General features: G+C 38.5%; 1 protein-coding gene across 7 annotated transcripts in view; it reads left to right on the forward strand.

The window, feature by feature from the left end:
* Positions 1-19,190, forward strand: part of Mdr49 (Multi drug resistance 49) — a 151,596-nt gene that overhangs the window by 92,449 nt on the left and 39,957 nt on the right. For all 7 annotated transcript variants that reach the window (XM_076434252.1, XM_076434216.1, XM_076434223.1 and 4 more), the window contains one exon: positions 13,918-14,051. In XM_076434252.1, the coding sequence (XP_076290367.1) occupies positions 13,933-14,051 (119 nt within the window). In that variant the 5' untranslated portion in view covers positions 13,918-13,932. The remainder of the gene's footprint in view (positions 1-13,917; positions 14,052-19,190) is intronic.

The following is a 19,190-nucleotide window of genomic DNA, read 5'->3' on the forward strand; positions in this document are numbered from 1 at the left end:
TCTCATCGCGACCACTGTCGCGAGCTCTCTCTCTCTCTCTCGTATTCAAGGCTCCCAGCGAGCACAGTTGAATCGGCATCCTCAGTCGCGAACTATTTCGATCCGCTTAACAACAAGGAAGTTCCTAAACAGCGGGAGTCATTAAGCCGCTCGTAAATCAACCGGCCAGAGGCGACCGTGTCTCCGCACGCGATTTCTAGAACGGCTAAAATTAAACTGACGATCATAATTCGATGATTCCGTCGCTAGACGCTGGCTCTTGTAACCGAGATCACTCCCACGCGATCGGAACGTTAGACCATCCGAAACAACGAGTTTAGAGTCCTCGATCAAAGATCTTTTGGTACTCGAATCTTAACGAAACTTACAGCAGAGCTGTTGTCAGTTTTTGAGGGGTCTTCGGCCAATTTCTTAATCAATGGTTGGCCAACTTTCGGAGATCCCTTCAAGACAGTGAATCTAATTATTGATGGATCTTCAGAGAATTTCGGTGAATGTTTTAATCAGTACACTGTGGAACTTTATGCGAAATAAAAAATACATTGCAAGACGCAGGAGCTAAATAAACATTTCTTCCTTCTTTTAATTATCGTATTAAGCTGAAAATAATACAGTGTTGTCCTTAAATCGTTTTAATATGGCCACTGTTTTAAATTGCACGTACACATTTTTGTCATAAATGCAAAAAATCCGCAGTAGCACTTCCAGAAAATTAATTACAGTTAATATAGTGGAATCACCATTGACTTAACAAGTTCCATGTAGTTTCCGACAGACCACTCCTATGATCGAGGGTTAACTTCACTCGAGGATCGTTTTTATCGAATTCGAGGAGACCCGCCTGTCTCGAAGGAGTTGTTCTAAAATATACAGTGTGAGAGAAAAGTACTCGTTCCCTGTTTACTTTCGGTTTCGAGTGTTGATACTGTTCCCAGAGTAACTCTCGCGCAAAATTTACAGTGCGAGGAAGGAAAGTATGCGAGCGTAACCACCCCTCCAAAGTGGTTTTATCAATTTTTGATATACAATATCGCTTTAATCCGTTTCCAAATGAATATTTAGCAGTACAAAGAACACTGTTGTATTTTTATAGGGGAGAATATATCTAGAAGTTTTAACAAGACTGGGAATATTCCAAAGTAAAGTTGCGAACGTGAAAATTTCATTTCTTCGACCTTGCTGAACAAATATTCAAACACTTGTATGCTTCCATTTAGGTTCCCATGCAAAGATAAATCGATGTTACTTCGAGGAAAATTCTTAAAAATTTCAATGCTAAAGTAGTATTGACCCTTAGAGAACTAAGGAACTTTTTATCGCACCTAATCGAGCAAATATAAAATTAAAAATGTATATGTTACGTGCACTGTAGTCTACGAGAAGCATCGTATCCAATGTGTTAGAATTCTAACGGAGCCAACACATTTCAAAGTCATCGGAGGAGGTAGCACATGGACAAGTTTACCGAGTAAAGAAATGATTGAATTATATTTTCAAGGTTAACTTATTGATTCATGAGAAAAAATTTGCTGTTGAATATTCTTTGAAGTCAAATCCTCAAAACAATAAGTAAGTAACGTGTTAAGATGTACCAGCTACACACGAGTGAAAAAATGATTCATCTAACTGAGCACGCATAGAACGAACCAAACGGAGGTCTCCAGAGCACAAGGAGCATAATCAATCGAGCAAACATTGTCCTTCAAAGTTTCACGGTCCGCGTCGAATCACTTAGCCCCCGTTGCTTGCCTAAACACCGATCAATAACTCATCGCGAAGAGGACACTCGAGCAGATATCTGGCCCAGAAAACAAACGTCAGCGATTCGGCGAGCCAAGATGGCGTCTTCTTACTCTGTCAGAACCTAGAACGTCCTCTCTGGCTGACGTCTTCGTTTCCGCCGACCGACAGATCGTTCGAACGTGAAACACGTCCCGATGCACTTGCTAGTTTCGGAGGACGATTTGAAAGTATGTAATAAGTTTTCCAGCGGGGGATCATTTGAAAAAGCAAAAAATAAAAACGGGTGCGGGATCAACTGGTGTCGGTATGGTGGGAGGCAATTTCACCGGAGGAAAGTTTCGTGCGTCCTCTTTCGGTCTGTGAGCCCGTTCGAGCATTTATCATTCGCGGACGAGTCTTGGGCCGAGTCCCGGACTGGTCCGAGATGTTTCTCCGCGGAATAAAGGATACGGAAGCGTAACCGAGAATCGTGCCTGCCGGCCGTTTTCAGATAACAATAGAAATTAATTCGCGGGGCTTAACGAACCGCCGAGGGCACAAAGCGGTCCCGCGCAATCTCCGTAATTATAACACGCGCGAACCACAATTCGCAACACGCAAAAAATCCTTTCCGGCGTTGCACCGGCAGGAGTTCTGTTTCGAATTAACGCGCCGCGCCGTGGAAAATTACGCGTCGATTGCCCCGCACTTCGGACGAACGCAACGCTCGCCGCAGCTTCTGTAGCTGCCAACGAAAGGAATTTGTAAACATGTAGCCTGCGGGGGATGTTCATCAACTCTCTCGGGAAAACATAGGACAGGATTCTGCGCGCTGTTAGTTTCGGCCTTATTCCTATAGTCGCAGTTTTGCGAATATTTTTATTAGGATTCCCTTCACTGGGTTAAAATCGAATGCTTGTAACTTTGGATATATCGAAAATTTGAAATAATTAAAGTCACATAGTGTTTCTGGAATCTTGGGAAGAGAATTATCCGTATTTGGAACGCAACTAATGCGTTTTTTGAGTTCAGTCAATGAAAAGTTGTAGAGGGAAATGGAAGGAACACAATTTTTAACTTTGGGTCTTTGTTTCGACTCGTTAGGAGGTAAGCATACTAAAAGTCCTCACTCCTAGGAGGTGAGCGGGGTGCAGGGGGGCACATAGAAGGTCCCCTTTTTCGGTTTTCCGCTTATATCTCGGAAACTATATGTCCTAGCGATAATACCATTCATACAAAATTAAAGCTGACAAAATGTGCTATGAGATTGATTCCATTCAGTTTTTCGCTATCTCGCATAGTTTCCGAGATATCCGCGCTGAAAGTTCACTAATTCTGCTGAAGAGTTTTAGCTAGTCAAATAAGGCAAAAAACATGAGACAAACATTTCTTTTCCACAATTAGTGAACTTCGAGCGCAGATATCTCGGAAACTATGCGAGATAGCGAAAAACTGAATGAAATCGATCTTGTGGCACATTTTGTCAGTTTTAATTTTGTATAGAATAGTCTTATCGCTAGAACACATAGTTTCCGAGATAGAAGCGGAAAACCGAAAAAGGGGACCTTCTACGTGCCCCTCTGCACCCCGGTCACCTCCTTGGTGTAGGGACGTTTAGTATGTTTGCCTCCAAACTAGTTCAAACAAAGGCCCAAATTTAAAAATTGTGTCCCTTCCATTTCCCTCTATACCCCCCTTCTGAGCATTCATTGACTGGACTATTTTGTACTACCTACGATCTTTTATAATAAACATATTTTTCTCTGTCGAAGCGGAAAGAACAGATTTTTCCACGCGTTTAGAAAGGTTCTCGGATTGGAATTTGATTAATTAAATATTCGTAGTGGATCGAGACACAATGAGCTATTGAAGCGAAGTAAATAAAATTGTGGAGTCTATTGGGGTTGACAGATGGAGGATGTAGATTTCAATGAAGGTCGCGTTTAGTGGATTCGACACGATACCATTATCGACATGCTACGACGCCATTGTAAATCAAAGGGTTATGGAATTAGCATATTCGAAGTGAATCTGATGATCGAGACATTGCTCAGGTGAGGATCAGAGTTGATTAATCCGAGGCAGACGCAGGAGAATTGGACTGTCTGCTGGCAGACGCTTACAGGAGAAGCGTGTAAGGAGAATTGGACCGTATGTAGTCAGACGTGACTTACATTCGCAGTAACAGAGTTTGTCGTTCAATTCATCATATCCGTGACAAATGAGGCACGAGTTCGACTGATTCGAGATGATGTAAACATTATACAAATTTATAAACATTGTTATTAGATACATTTACAAATAGGAATTTCGGAGAATTTTCCTTTCTGGAACATTTTTTCGCTTCATTTTTCTTGTTCCTCTCTCGCAGCAAGTTTGAAACATCGCATAAATTTCACTGTGAGAAACGTTCCCGACGTTCATAAGCGAACGATTAATCTTCCGACCCGTTCGAACGCCACTCCAGCATGCGTGACGCAAAACAAAATTTCCTGGGTACACGTATCTACGAGTGTATCAAGATAAGCATTTTCCAAAACTGTAAACAATCCACATTAACATCGAATATAAACTGCATGATAATAATCCGCCCTATCGCGAAAAAATATTTGATAATTTGTGCAATTCACATTCTGGATCACTTGTTTGATCGATACTGGCGCCTAGCTACCGCGATAAAAATAACGCGAACTCGAACGAGTCTAGCAGAATTTATAACGAAAACGAACCTTCCTTTAGCGAAGCAACAAGTGAAAAGTGCATAATCAATTTTCTTTTGCTTCTAGAAAAATGAAAGCTTCTTGAAAGGAAAAATTAGAATTTATTGGAAAGATTCTAAAATTCTCAAATACACCGAAATCGTTGTTGATTTTTCAGGAGATCCTGAGACTTGTATGATGTCTCTATAATTCCCCAATCTAATCGAATCACGGTCGATGCGTCAAACGATTCCTCGCTGGATGTTGCGGATCGACTGCGCGGAATCGAAATTTATGCGAACCGCAAAAGGATTATGCAATGTCTGTGTGTGCGCGCGAGCGCGCGCCCTGGTACTCCGTTGGAAATTAGTTTCCGAGCTTAATGGAGTTCCGCGACTGCGAAAGGTGCCGCGGCAAACGACGAAAGTCGCCGGAACTTTCCGTGTAACTTTAGCAATTTTTCCCATTAGCCGCGATTTTTCAGCGGCGGAACGCGGCCCCTGACGAAGTTACCCCCGAGAATAAGGGATGCGGAGGGTGGCGAACATGGGCTAGGATGGATACCCGCGACAACCGCCGCGAATACATTAGCGGGGAAAACTTCGCGCGGATTGTTTTCCGCGCCGAAATTTCTTCGCGAACGATGTTAACTGAATTTCGAAAAGATTGCCGCCTGAAACTTTCGAAGATTGTGTCCGCGGAGGCGGATTAAATGGAACCCGTGGGCTTTCCCTGGATTCTCGTTATCGGTCTGATTCCTCCAACCGATTGCTCCGCGAGATTCACTCGCGATTTTGTCCCGAACGTCGTGACATTCTCCGTGCGATTTAAGGCAACGTTAATCGGGCGGTCACCTTGATATTCACTTATTTTTAGTGTTTTGTAAGGGTTAAAAAGGCGGTTAAATACGTAAGAGTAATGATAGGCTAAAATAATTTATAATAAATATTACTGGAGAAAGAAATTGATTAGAATCTACAATAAATGTTACTCGAATACTTTCGGATCTTTTAATGCACAAACATTTGCAGTCGAATCGTGACGATTCAAGTCTTCCCGAAAGATCGGTAGATTATTAAGAAACACTTCAGTAAGATATCTTTGCAAATTGGTGGCGTCGCTCTTGGTTGAATACGTACGTAATTCCCTTATCTTGTACATCGACTAATACATTAAGCTTCTTTATCGGAAGCATGATTCACTGTTATGCAGCAGTGTTATTTTGATTTGGTTGAACGATTAAAAGCGCTGCTTCTGTTGAGCAGTCGTTACCAAAAGCCAAAAACAATATTAATAAAATGCAATACAACTACAAGACACAACTTTGAGATTGCTAATTTTATAACAAAAATTCTCGAGACCCTTTTATTTCGTCTTCTCCGAATTTTCCCTATTTTTCTTAACCCTCTTCAACCTAATTTCATGCACACCTGATTTCTCACCGGATCCAATTTCTCAAGCCTTATTTAAGGGTATTTTTCTATAGGAAGATTTACGACATCGCTGAAGGTCCGACAGAGGATCTGAAAGGGTTATTTCACCGTGAATCCACCCTTAAATATATTCGAATGAAAACGTCGGAGGAGACGGTACTTATAGGCGAAGGGAATGATTTGCGACGTTATGCGATCCTCGTGGACTCCGTGAAATGTGAAAGCCGTCAAGGCCGCGACGATATGGGGGAAAAACCACCCTTACCGGTCGCCCCCGATAAATTAAGCCGGGGCTGACGTTTTGATTGCCGGCCGGCCTATATTTGTTGCGGTCAATATTTACCCGAGCGATCCGTTGTCGGCGTTCGATTCACTGCAGACACCTATTTCGTTGATCCATGGGGTTGGGAGTTGGGGGTGGATCTGTCGCCGGCGAGGCCTGGTCATCGCACAAACTGCAATTAGCAACGATAATACACGGACAACAAACTGTATTTGCTTCGGTCATTATCGAGTATATCATACGTTTACGATACAGGATATCCAATCTAAGCGATGTTTAGACACTGGCACTAAGCCGTGCTAATTAATCGATTGTCCCGCGAGAAATTTACGAGTAAGGGACCCTCGTTCTCTCGTCATTGCGGACTTTTAGTCCAGTCGACGAATGCTCATAAGGGGGGTGTAGAAGGAAGTGGAAGTAACACAATTTTTAACTTTGGGACTTTGTTTGGACTAACTAGGAGGTAAATATACTAAAAGTCCCTACTACTAGGAGGTGAGCGGGGTGCAGGGGGGCACGTAGAAGGTCCCCCTTTTTCGGTTTTCCGCTTATATCTCGGAAACTATGCGTCCTAGCGATAAGACTGTTCGATACAAAATTAAAGCTGACAAAATGTGCTATAAGATTGACTGCATTCAGTTTTTCGCTATCTCGTGTAGTTTCCGAGATATACGCGCTCAAAGTTCATTAATTGTGAAAAAGAAATTTTTGCCTCATTTGACTAGCTAACTCTTCAGCACAATTAGTGAACTTTGAGCGAGGATATCTCGGAAACTATGCGAGATAGCGAAAAACTGAATCGAATCAATCTTGTGGCACATTTTATCAGCTTTAATTTTGTATGTAATGGTATTATCGCTAGGACGCATAGTTTCCGAGATATAAGCGGAAAACCGAAAAAGAGGACCTTCTACGTGCCCCCTGCATCCCGCTCACCTCCAAGGAGTGGGGACTTTTAGTATGTTTACCTCCTAACTAGTCCAAACAAAGTCCCAAAGTTAAAAATTGTGTTCCTTCCATTTCCCTGTACACTCCCCTTATGAGCATTCATTGACTTGACTAAATAGCACGCGTATTTATTCGCTGAATGTGTGTGTGTGTGTTGAAACTTCATTAGAAAAATTCCTGAACTACTTTCGTTAATGGGAAAGCAGACCGCGTATCGTTTTTTAACTGTGGTCTCTACTGTGCAGGGACAGGAATTTCTGTGGTGGTTTGTTCTCTGGGGAAGCTTCTTTTTAAAGGACGATCGAAGGGAAATAAGAGCCCGGAGACATTGGCACGCAGACGCGTGGCGTCGTTACTTCTAGTTACTTAAGGTGCGGTAACGTTTTCTCTGCTTTTCCTTTTCTCTCTCTCTTCTCACCCATCTCCTCAACCTTGTTCCCTGATGAAAGACGCGACGCCATAACAAAGGAACGGCTGATCAAAGCGCAAAAGTAATGAAAGATACGGGACCCGGGGATAAAAAGGGCGGCTGCTTTTTATTGGCTCCCTCTCATTTACTCGACGGAGTCTCGTTCAGAGTGCTTTCGATCTTCATTAAGAATTCCGAGCCTTCTGCCGTCGTTTGGAAAAAGGAGGAGGGGATCGATTGGTCGTTATTTTAAGAGATTGCGCGTGATTCGGTTAATTAGATCCGTGACGAATTTAGGAAGTCTTCAACATGAAAATACTGCAACATACAGAGCGAGTCTTGTTACATGACGACTTCAGTCATAAATAGACTGCAGATCTTTATGCAAAATAAAAAATGTTTGCATTCATTGCAGGACACAGGAGCCAAATGAAAATTGTATTCTTGTTTTAATTATTCTATTAAGCTGAAACGAACACATTGATGTACTTAAATATTTCTTACATGTCCACTGCTTTAAATTGTATGTACCCATTTTTGTCATAAATGCATAAAATCCGCAGTCTAGTCATAAGTGAGTAAGAACAAATGTTTCATGATTTCCTCTTCTTCCACTTCATAGTTTCATCTTCAGTATTTTAAACAGTATGCCGAATATTTTTTCTCTTAGGTTATTGCAATTGAAATGACCGTTTTTCACATTTGAAACTTCCCGCCTTTGTAGTTTGTACAATTTGAAAAGTACATATCTCGTACATGAATTTGCGTGTACATATATGATTATTGATATTGTATAGTATACATGATTCAAAATCGATTTTCGTTCACCATGGAAAAAAAGGAAATTCGTATAATTTACTTGTACGAGTTCAAATTCGGACATACTGCGTCCGAAGCAGCGAAAAACATGAATGCCGCTTTCGGTGAAGGTATAGCAAGTGATGGGACCATAAGGCATTGGTTTGAAAAATTTCGTTCCGGAGATACAAATCTGGGAAATGAGCCTCGTGGTCATAAGTCAGCAGCTATTAAATATGTACATTTAAAACAGATACAGTTAGCGGCAATATTAAGTGGACACCCTTAAAAATCGCATAACTTTTTAGAAATTGGTCCAAAGGACTTGAATTTTTTTAAGATGTTAGACCGGCTAGTTCGCTAGAGAATAAGTAAACAAAAATTTATTACGATTGCAATTGGTAGGAATTATACAAAATTTTAAAAAATGATGTTTTTTCAACTCTTTTATCTCGGCCTGTAACGATAATTTAAAAAATGCGTTTTATAACATATAATAATTTATAACGGTCAACATTGTGCAATGAGCTACAAACGTTTAAAGATGATCACGTAAAGGCGAAATGCCCTGGCAAGGCTGATAATCTGCGACTTTCACTCTTAAGCTCTCATCTTTAAACGCATGTAGCTCATTGCAATGTTGACCGATTTCGATGAAATTTTCAGTATGCATATAAGTTACCGAAATCTACAAAACGCATTTTGTAAATTATCGTTACAGGCCGAGATAAAAGAGTTGAAAAAACATCATTTTTTAAAATTTTGTATAATTCCTACCAATTGCAATCGTAATAAATTTTAGTTTACTTATTCTCTAGCGAACTAGCCGGTCTAACATCTTAAAAAAATTCAAGTCCTTCGGACTAATTTTTAAAAAGTTATTAATATATTAATTATTTTTATGAGTGTCCACTTAATATTGCCGCTGACTGTAGTTGAAAGCTTTCACGTGAAACCATAATTGCTGATAAATACTGTCAGGAAATTGGTATAATGGACGAAAAACTGCGTGTTCAACAGTCGGCATTAGTCAATAGACGTGATGTAATATTGCTTCACGATAATGCTCGGCCACATATTGCGAAAGAAACAGTAAAAAAATTAGCAGAGTTGAAGCGTGAAGTTCTTTCTCACCCTCATGATTCGCCTGATCTGTTACCTACTGGTTACCATTTTTTCAAGCACCTAGGTGGCCTTTTGAATGGAAAAATATTCAAAGAAGAACGTGCTGTAAAAACTGCATTTGATAAATTGATTGCCTCACGTTTATTAGATTTCTACCAGGAAGGCATTGAGGCACTTGTACCACGATGGAAGAAGTGCATTGATGTCGATGGAAATTATTTCAATTAATGGAATATGAATAAAGCTTGTAAAATAAAAGTTTATGTTAAAGATTCAAAACGGCCATTTCATTTGCAACAACCTAATACATAAAAAATATAGCGGGTGGGGATTATTAAGCTTATTGAATGATCGATCAATTCACCTTGGAGAAGGTCTAATTCAAAAATTTCTGCTTCGGAAGGGAAGAGAGGAAGACGATGCTCCTCCAGTTAACGAATAACCGCGCTCAAGTCAGTTTGTCATGCCGTTCTCATTATTCCTTTCGTTCGGCAATTAGCGCGTTAATTGGGTGTAAAAGGTCGGTTGGGAAGTGATTATACATAATACGGGGCTGTGCGTTACCGGCGAACCTGCAGGAAGCGTTCAATTACATCAGCAGTTACTTCCTGTCTGAAGTTTGATCGTCGCAAGCGCTGTCGACTAGACTGCGGATTTTTGTGCAAAATGGAAATTGCATTAATTGTAGGATACAGGAGCAGCATAGACTAGACTGGGAAATTGCTCGCAATAATTACAAAACACAGGAGCAACATGTACATGGTGTTTCCTACTTTTCCGGCAAGATTGTAGGAGCATGACCTACAAGTTAAAAAAAAAAGTTATATGAAGTTTGTTTATAAACGATGTCAAGTTTTTGTATCAATGCAGAAGGTGGACATTTTGAAATGATGACTTAAAAATTAGTAAACTTTGAGCGCGGATATCTCGGATACTATGCGAGATAGCGAAAAACTGAATCGAATCAATCTTATGGCACATTTTGTCAGCTTTAATTTTTTATCGAATGGTCTTATCGGTAGGACGCATAGTTTCCGAGATATAAGCGGAAAACCGAAAAAGGGGAATTTCTACGTGCTTTTAGTATGTTTACCTCGTAACTAGTCCAAACAAAGAACCAAAGTTAAAAATTGTGTTCCTTCCATTTCTCTCTACACCTTTTTGTGGTGACTGGACTAATTAGATACTTGCTGTAAAAACTGGGTCATGCTAACCCTGCGGATTTTTAAACTCACCTCCCTCGAAAACTACAATAATTTAATTTTAATCTTAATTCTAGAGGAATTCTAAAGTTTCATTTAATTCACAGAAAAAATTTTGTTCGTTTTTCGCGATATATCAAACATTTTTTTTAGATCTTTTGGTCTTTACCACCCTAAATTGTGACACTTGCTGAGAAAATAATCTGTGTCGAAGTTGTACAAAATTTTTGCATAAAAATATACACGAAATCTTTAAATTTGATTCACCGCTGAACGCATAATGCAATTTCGATTCTTTTTTCACTAAATAAATTACTTTAATTTATGGGATTTTTGAGGTCGCCTTCAAGGTGTCAAAGGTTTTCCCGAAGCAGTTATTATAGAACTTCCCAAGTCTTGTGAGCGTGTCCATGCTGGAATTCTAGTCTCGCCGGGTTTCCAAGGGGTTAATCAATCATCGGGCATTCGCAGCCGGGCAAATATTTATGAAAACATTTGCGTCGATTCCTCAAAGGCTCTCGAATCCGACAGGGAACGTAAATAATGAAACTGTAAATAGAAGGGACGGTCCTCTGTCGTCAAGGGCCGCGCTTTTCAGATCAGAATTGCTGCGTGAAACTAAGAGAAAAACAGGGGACGGCGCGCGGCGTCTTCCAGTCAATTTCAAATTATCCTATTTCACGAGCGAGCTCTGCGATTTCATTTGTCTCCTTTTCCAATAACCCGCTGCTGCACGCCAAGCCAATTTTTCTTTCATTGGCCTCCCGTCGAGCAGTTTATAAAATTCCCCCGTTTTCGTTACGATCAATGCAACAATAAATTGTCTCCACGGAGTCGCGCACAGGGGGATGGTTACCGTGGCCTTGGGACAAGGTGTCCCTCTTCTCCTACGGATCGTAAATCATCGAGATCGCGGGACCGGAAGTCGCACGGAAAGAGTTGCCAACTCGACCGCGAGAACGACCCAATCTTCACTTTTCCTGCTCCGAACAGATTTTTTCCCCCGACGTCGTATATCCCGCGAAGTTACAATAATACCTCTTGGATTGAATTGAATCTTTGCTGACGGCCAACACGAGAAATGTTTGCCATTCAATTTTTATGCGCGGTCGGTTTACGAAGTCGAAGAATCATGTAATTCAGCAGAGCGTTGGTTAATGTGAAAAGGATCACAATTTTTATATGAGCACAAAAACATACAGTGATTCCGACTAATATTGGGACACTCTTAAAAAGACCATAACTTTTTTAATATTCGAATATACGATTTGAAATTTTTGGAGGAGTTAGAACAATTGGTTTGCTACACAACGAACAAAAATTTTTGAAAAAAACTGCAAGTTGTCAGAATTGCAGAGAAAATACTGGAAGTTCTATTTTCCAACCTTTTTATGTGGGCTTGTATGGAAAATTTAGAAAACACGTTTCGTAGATCTGTATCAATTAAACATATTCTGAAAATTTCATCAAAATCGGCCGACGTTGTAATGAGGTACAAACGTTTAAAGATAGTAAAAATTACAGTTTTTCACGATTTTCGGCCTCCAACTGCAGTAATTCTACGGATTCTTACATCTTTCAATGCCTGTCGTTTTTTCCCGCATCAACTAGTTTCTATGAAACTTTCACAGTGCATATAATTGACGCTGATCTACATAGGCCCTCATAAAAAAGTTGTAAAATGCAACTTTTAGTATTTTCTCTACCATTCCGACCAAATGCAATTTTTGAAAACATTTCTTTTCACATCCTGTAGTAAACTAATTGCTCTAGCTTCCCAAAAAAGTTCATATCGCATAGTCCAATATTAACAAAGTTATCGTTTTTTCAAAAGCGTCCGAATATTAATGGGAGTCACTGTATGTAGAAACGTGTCATATGAGGACATTGTGAATGTAGTTCTTGGTATAAGTTAATTTATTTTTTAATACTGCTACACTCAGTAAAATAAGTCTCCGTACACCCTTTAAGCCAGAATAACTTTTTTGTAATTGTACCAAACGATCTGATTATTTGTAAGCAATTAGCAGCATTGGTTTACCAGATGATGTGCAAAAAAGATTTTCCAAAAATTACAATTGACCAGGTTGCGTGCAAAAATAAAAAAGGCACTTTTTAAAACTTTTTTATTTGGGTCCCTAATGAAAATTTAAAATATATGTTTTGTAGATCTATGTTAGTGATACACATGCTGAAAATTTCATCGAAATCGGTTGACGCAGGAAAAAACGACACGCATCGAAAGATGTACGATTCTGTGGATTTTAAGCAGAAACTGATCAAAAGTCGTATTTTCACCATTTTTAACCGCTTGTAGCTCGTGTGTATGTCAATCGATTTCGATGAAATTTTCATCAGGTGTGTAACTACTACAAAACATATATTTTAAATTTTTATTAAGGGCCGAAATAAGAAAGTTTTAAAAAGTGCCTTTTTTTATTTTTGCATTCAACCTTGTAAATTGTAATTTTCAGAAAATATTTTTTGCACATCATTCAGTAAACCAATGCTTCTAATTGCTTGCAAAACATCAGGTCATTTGGTATAATTATAAAAGGTTATTCTGTTTTAAAAGGTGTATGGAGACTTATTTTACTTAGTTAGTGTATATGAATTTATGATTCAAGAAATCTATAAAATAACTGTATTTAGTTGGTGTACTAGCTTACGAATAAAGTAAGAATAAAGTAACAATTTAGACTATGCTCAACAGTTCTCTAATTGGAGGTTTAATATAGGTTCTTTTAAAGAAAATGGTAGCACACTGGCGTAGAATCTATTTTCTTTCATAAAATCTACATATTAAAAATAAACTTTAATATATGTGCTGTGAATGTATAAATTCGTACACAGTCTGTTCATTACGACCACGTTGTAATTATACTATGTCAATTTACGGCATATTAAGTTTCTTACAAAAAGAGAACATAAAATATAATGCTGCCTCACTTCAATTTTTTATTCACACCAGTGACAAAGGAAATCTGCCAGATTTATCTTGAAATCCTTCCACATAAAAATATAAATTTGCAAACCATACGATTACATTTAAAATTACAAATTTATACATTTCTACAGCAATACGCTTTAATTAAACATAAAACAATTCCATATTATTTTTCGTTCGCCGACCAGCAAACGAATAAATTTAAATTTTCGTTATAAAAATGTCCATAAAGTTTCGCAGTTCAATTAAACCGCGATTGTTCCTGTATATTACACTGCAGCGAATGCGTTTATTCGTTGTTACAATAACACACGCACGTCTATAATTGCAATTATTTCGTTCTGATTGCAGAGTTGTTAATTAAGAATGCGCGATGACACGGCGAATTTATCAGTGGACCGGAAACCCGCGCGAGAAGACGCAGGGTATGGAAATGGAACCCCCCAAAACAAACTCTCACCGACAGGAAAAAATATTCTTGAAGTGTAAGTAGAAAAGCAAGCTATATATACCGATCGAATTGAGTAAGCTCGTCCTTCTCGCCCCTTCCGACCGAAAGCAGTTTTTCAAATTTCCTTTTCACGTCATCGAGTGAACTAGTTGTTCTAACCTTAGACCATAGATAACATGCATTGTTTCAAGATTATATCGTCTACGAGTAGGGCAATAATTAATCAACTAATATTTAAAAATGACTAATAGTCTTTTTGAATATTAGTCACAGCAAAATAGTCATTAGTCAAAACTTTTTGATTAGTTAGTGATAACTAGACTGCGGATTTTATGCATTTATGACAAAAATCGGTGAATGTAATTTAAAACAATAAAGACATTAAGACAATTTAACAACGCCCATATGTTATTCTCGATTTATTAAAATCGTTGAAAATAGAAAGAAATTTTTATATGGCTTCTGTGTCTTGCAATTGATGAAGACAATTTTTATTTTGCATGAAGATCCGCAGTCTAGTGATAACCAATTAATAATATTAATGTATGTTAATCGCACAATAGTGACTGATGATTAAAGATTGATGACTGATCATCAACTACTAATTCACTAATAAGCGATAGCTGACGATTACTTAGAGCTGTGACTAATTATTTGCCATTTAGTTATCACTAACTAATCAAAAAGTTTTGACTAATGACTATTTTCACTCAACATTCAAAAGGACTATTAGTCATTTTTTAATATTAGTTGATTATTGCCCTACTCTGCCACCAGTCAACCAGATGACGGTTGTGGGCAAAGTGCTGTAGTCTGTTGAGAAGTCGCAGTGTCACGAAGCTAAAGTGTTAGAGGGGAAAGGGGAATCGTCGCCTTATCTCATTCTGTATAAATATTTGTGGAAATTGTAACTGTAATATATATTTTATTTTATTACTCATTCATTTTTACTTTACTGTTATTATTTTAAACAGTGCTATAATTCATTTTATCAATTATAATTCGGAAAAAGTTCAATTTTAAGGCGGTAGGATACCGTCGGATTTTAACTAGAAAGGGACTAGAATCTTACTAGATTTTGGGTCGAAATATGGGTTTGCGCGCTTCGGTTGTTTGACCTTATTTGAGCAGATTTTGGGCTGGGTGAGGGCGCATTCTAAAGAGGAAGATTCATCACAGTGCGCTCTGGTCATCATATAAGTCAAAAAAGTCTTTTAGAGACAGAAAAATGTATTGAAATCTGCGGGTTTTTTTCTAGATTTTTTCTCTACTTTGGGCCCTCATATGACCAGAGCGCACTGCACCTAACCTTCCTCTTTAGAATGAGCCCTCACCCAGCCCAAAATCTGCTCAAATAAGGTGAAACAACCGAAGCGCGCAACCGATGTTTCGACCTAAAATCTAGTAAGATTCTAGTCCCTTTCTAGTTACAATCCGAAGGTATCCTACCGCCTTAATGTAGATGTTGATAATATGAAATCTGTATTTATTTCCTTGCAACTTACGATTCTTCCTCACAATTCTTTGTGCAAGCTTGCACCATTTCTCCAAATATTTACGAAATAATGCATAAATATACTTGCACACATCGCTTTCACATCGCTATCCACTATTTTTAATTATCCTGTGACGTCAGTTGTGGGCACCAGATACTTCGTAATCTTGGAACACTGCGTCCTATGCATATCCTATACCTATTCTGGGTCTATGTATAAGTATGTATGGTCTAAGGTTCTAACTTCTCAAAAAAAAATCCTAGCGGTGTTATCGCGAGTGACTGTAGATCTTCGTTTCCTTCGATTTGGTTTCATCGATCGAGCCCGTGTCGATTCCCCTTTGCGCCGTATAACTTCATTAACTTCTGCATGTATAATGTCCCCGGTTGGCGTGGCTGGTTCCACGTTTCGATTACAATGGCCGCGTTTATCGGGAAATTTCGGTGAATTAATCTGCACGAGCTTATCGACGAGGCGGCCCGCGCACTTTTCAGGGAACATTGTGTGCAAAATCGAGTTTCCGTGGGGAGTTTATCCGATGTCGATCGATGGTTGCAACGTTCATGATCGATAGCCTGAAAAATCGCAACTCCTCTGTTTTTTTTTCTCCTTGCTCGAACCGTCACTCGATCACGAATGATCGATCGGGAACCAACGGCGATCGAGACCCCAGGAATGGACACGCGAAACCTGCGGCAAGCCTTCTCACTGGATCGTTAAATCATGTAAGATGTCTGGATCGCATTGTTTAGTGGCTAGTGATCGAAGGAGTCTGTAAAACAATGATGGATCGCTGAGATTCGTCCAAATTGGTACACACTGGGTGCAACGGGGTGGAAAAGTTGCATGCCCTCTGTGCATAATTTCATTTCGTTCGCGAAACAAATTGATGCATTACAAGAACAGATCTGCATATTTGTTTACAACTTCTTATTTGTAACTATAAAGACTAGAGAAAAATTTTGATATACGTTGGTGTAAATGCCTGTGCAAAATTTGATCCTTACAGGCGGTTATAACAATAGAGAGAAATATTCAGAACCAGTTTTAACATACTACGAGCGCGTCATTCTCATCATCTAAAACAATTGATCAGGACGCTGCACAGTAGGCTGTATGACCGATTTCAGCGGCCACAGCTAGTTCAAAATTCGCTCAATATTGAAACTGCTGTAACTTTGCTAAAATTTATACAATTTTTATGAAAAAACAACCATTTTAAAACTTGAGATTTCTACTTTTTGTACTGTATACGGTTTTTGCTGAAACGGATGTTTCAAGTGCAAAATTTGTCCATAAAGAGGAGCGTATTAGATTGTAAAGTTTGTAGCTATTTCTCAATCAAGTATTGCGGGGATTATAATCAATATTTTAACGTTATTCGTCTATTTTATGTACACTATTAAAAAATGTAATCATTTAAATTAAAATATCTTTTTAAAATAGTTATTACAAAGAATAATCTCCGTTACTTATAATAGTATGGAAAAATGTTATGAACAAAATTTGCACGGTTCAGAGGAGGACATGTGGCACAAACATTTTCTGCGTGGGTGGAGGCATAGAGGAGATTTCAAGGTCACCTTGACTTTTTTGAATAGAATGTCCCTTTTTAAAACATAGATCGATAGAGTATCAAATTCTGAGTATAAAAGTGTTGACCTTCGTATGTTCTAAACCTAATAGTTAACGAGATATTATCAAAAGAAGAAAGAAAATTATTCCGATAATATCTAGTTAACTATTAGATTTAAGACATATGGAGGTCAATACATTTTTACTCAGAATTCGATAGTCTATCGATTCATGATACAAAAAGTAGGCCTTTCGATTTAAAAAATCAAGATGACCGTGAAATCTCCTCTATGCCTCCACCCACGCAGAAAATGTTTATGCCACAACATGTCTCCCTCTATACCGTGCAAATTTTGTCTATAGCATTTTTTCATATTATTACAAATAAAGGCAATATTCAAAGTGGACATAGTTATTGTCTCACCCCGTATATTATTTAAATTTCACGTGTATACTGTTTTCTTATTTTGCTGTATATTGTGTGTTTATTGTGATTATTTAGTATTTATTTAAGTTAATACGGAGATATAGCGAATGCGAACATGCAGGATGTGAGAAATGCTGCGATTTTCGCGTGCGCGCGATGGCCATTTTTTCGTAGATCAATTATAAAACACGGAGTAGCGCGTAGTAGCAGCCTTTTTTTCTTGCATCTTAATCAGAAAACTGCAAAGAACACAATGGCACGGAAATGAACACCCGATCGCACCCGGAGGTATAACAAAGTCATTACCAAAGTCTCAGAAGCATAAAGAAAGTGACTGAATTGTTGATTATCTTTAAATATTAATAACTAAACAAATGTATATAGTACAAAAGTGAATTTCTCTTAAAAGTATACCTTATACTTAACTAAAAAAACTTATATATAACAAAAATATGTTAGTGTATGTATAAATAAGGTAATAATTACTAATAGGTGAATTCGTTGAAAAATGAAAGCGTACTAACAGAATTTCAAACTTCCGACAAATTTCAGTGCATTATGGATACATGAATGGAAAAACGAATTATGGGAGATTGTTCCTCAAGTTTAAAAAAAAACGAATAATGGGAGATTGTTGCTCAAGTTTTAGAAATTGAATTTTGACCGCTTAAATCGGGCATACAGCCCACTGTGCGCTGTTTTCTCCGAACAGATTGTATCTTCAAGATTAAAAAACCCTCATCCGTCCCTCATATCTCAAACTGAATCTGTTCCTCGGTGTCAAATTGTCACAGTGGTAGAAAACCGATAAAGTAACAAGGTAAATAGTTATTTTTCGATGTTTTTTTAGTCAAATTGATGAGTTAAAATTTAAGTCTTAGATTTTTCGGTTATGTGTTCCGCATTAAACAGATAGAAGTCACGAAGTTTCGGGCAAATTTACCTACAAACAAAAGAACAGTATAACTTACTTCGAGAAAACTGTGTCCGATTGACACGAGGGATGGATGAGGATTAAGAATCATTCCAATTTATTGTTCAAGTAACCAATGTGAAACGATATTCTAAAGATTGTGATATTTTTAAATACTACGAATCTCTTAATTACGTTCGTACAAAATTTCGTGTGAACCATAGATCCAACAATGTCCCAATAGTAGACTTTTTGCAACAGCAGCTGCGCAATTTTGAAACTACCGCGAATGTAACGAATTTTAGTTTGTGTAACTCTGCGAAAATTCTGAGGAAGTTTTCGAGTATACGTTCTCGGGAAATATCGCATGTTGCGATGACCGATTGATTACACTGCAACTCAAACGCATCAACGGTAGCGAATTTACAAAGAACTCAATCGAGTCGATCCCGATTCAGGGAATTCTCGCGCAAACCGCATGTGGGAGTATCGAGAGGATGGGAAAGGGTGGTGCTAAATTTACAATCGTACGTCGTCGGTCGCGAACGTATTATAATTAGTGACGCAAATGAGACTTTTCAATTCGTTCAGGTGACTCAGGGGAGATATGGTCTTATAGAGTTATTTTGGAGAATGAGATTGAATTAGAGGGGAGTACGATCGTCACTTCTCCGCAGATGTTTATTTTTACCTGGCCGTGTACATCGTTGCGGCTTTTAAAACGGAAATAACACGCTCAAGCTTCCATAAATAACTTTCATT

Source organism: Lasioglossum baleicum, chromosome 1 (genome assembly GCF_051020765.1).
Source record: "Lasioglossum baleicum chromosome 1, iyLasBale1, whole genome shotgun sequence".
NCBI lineage: Eukaryota > Metazoa > Arthropoda > Insecta > Hymenoptera > Halictidae > Lasioglossum > Lasioglossum baleicum.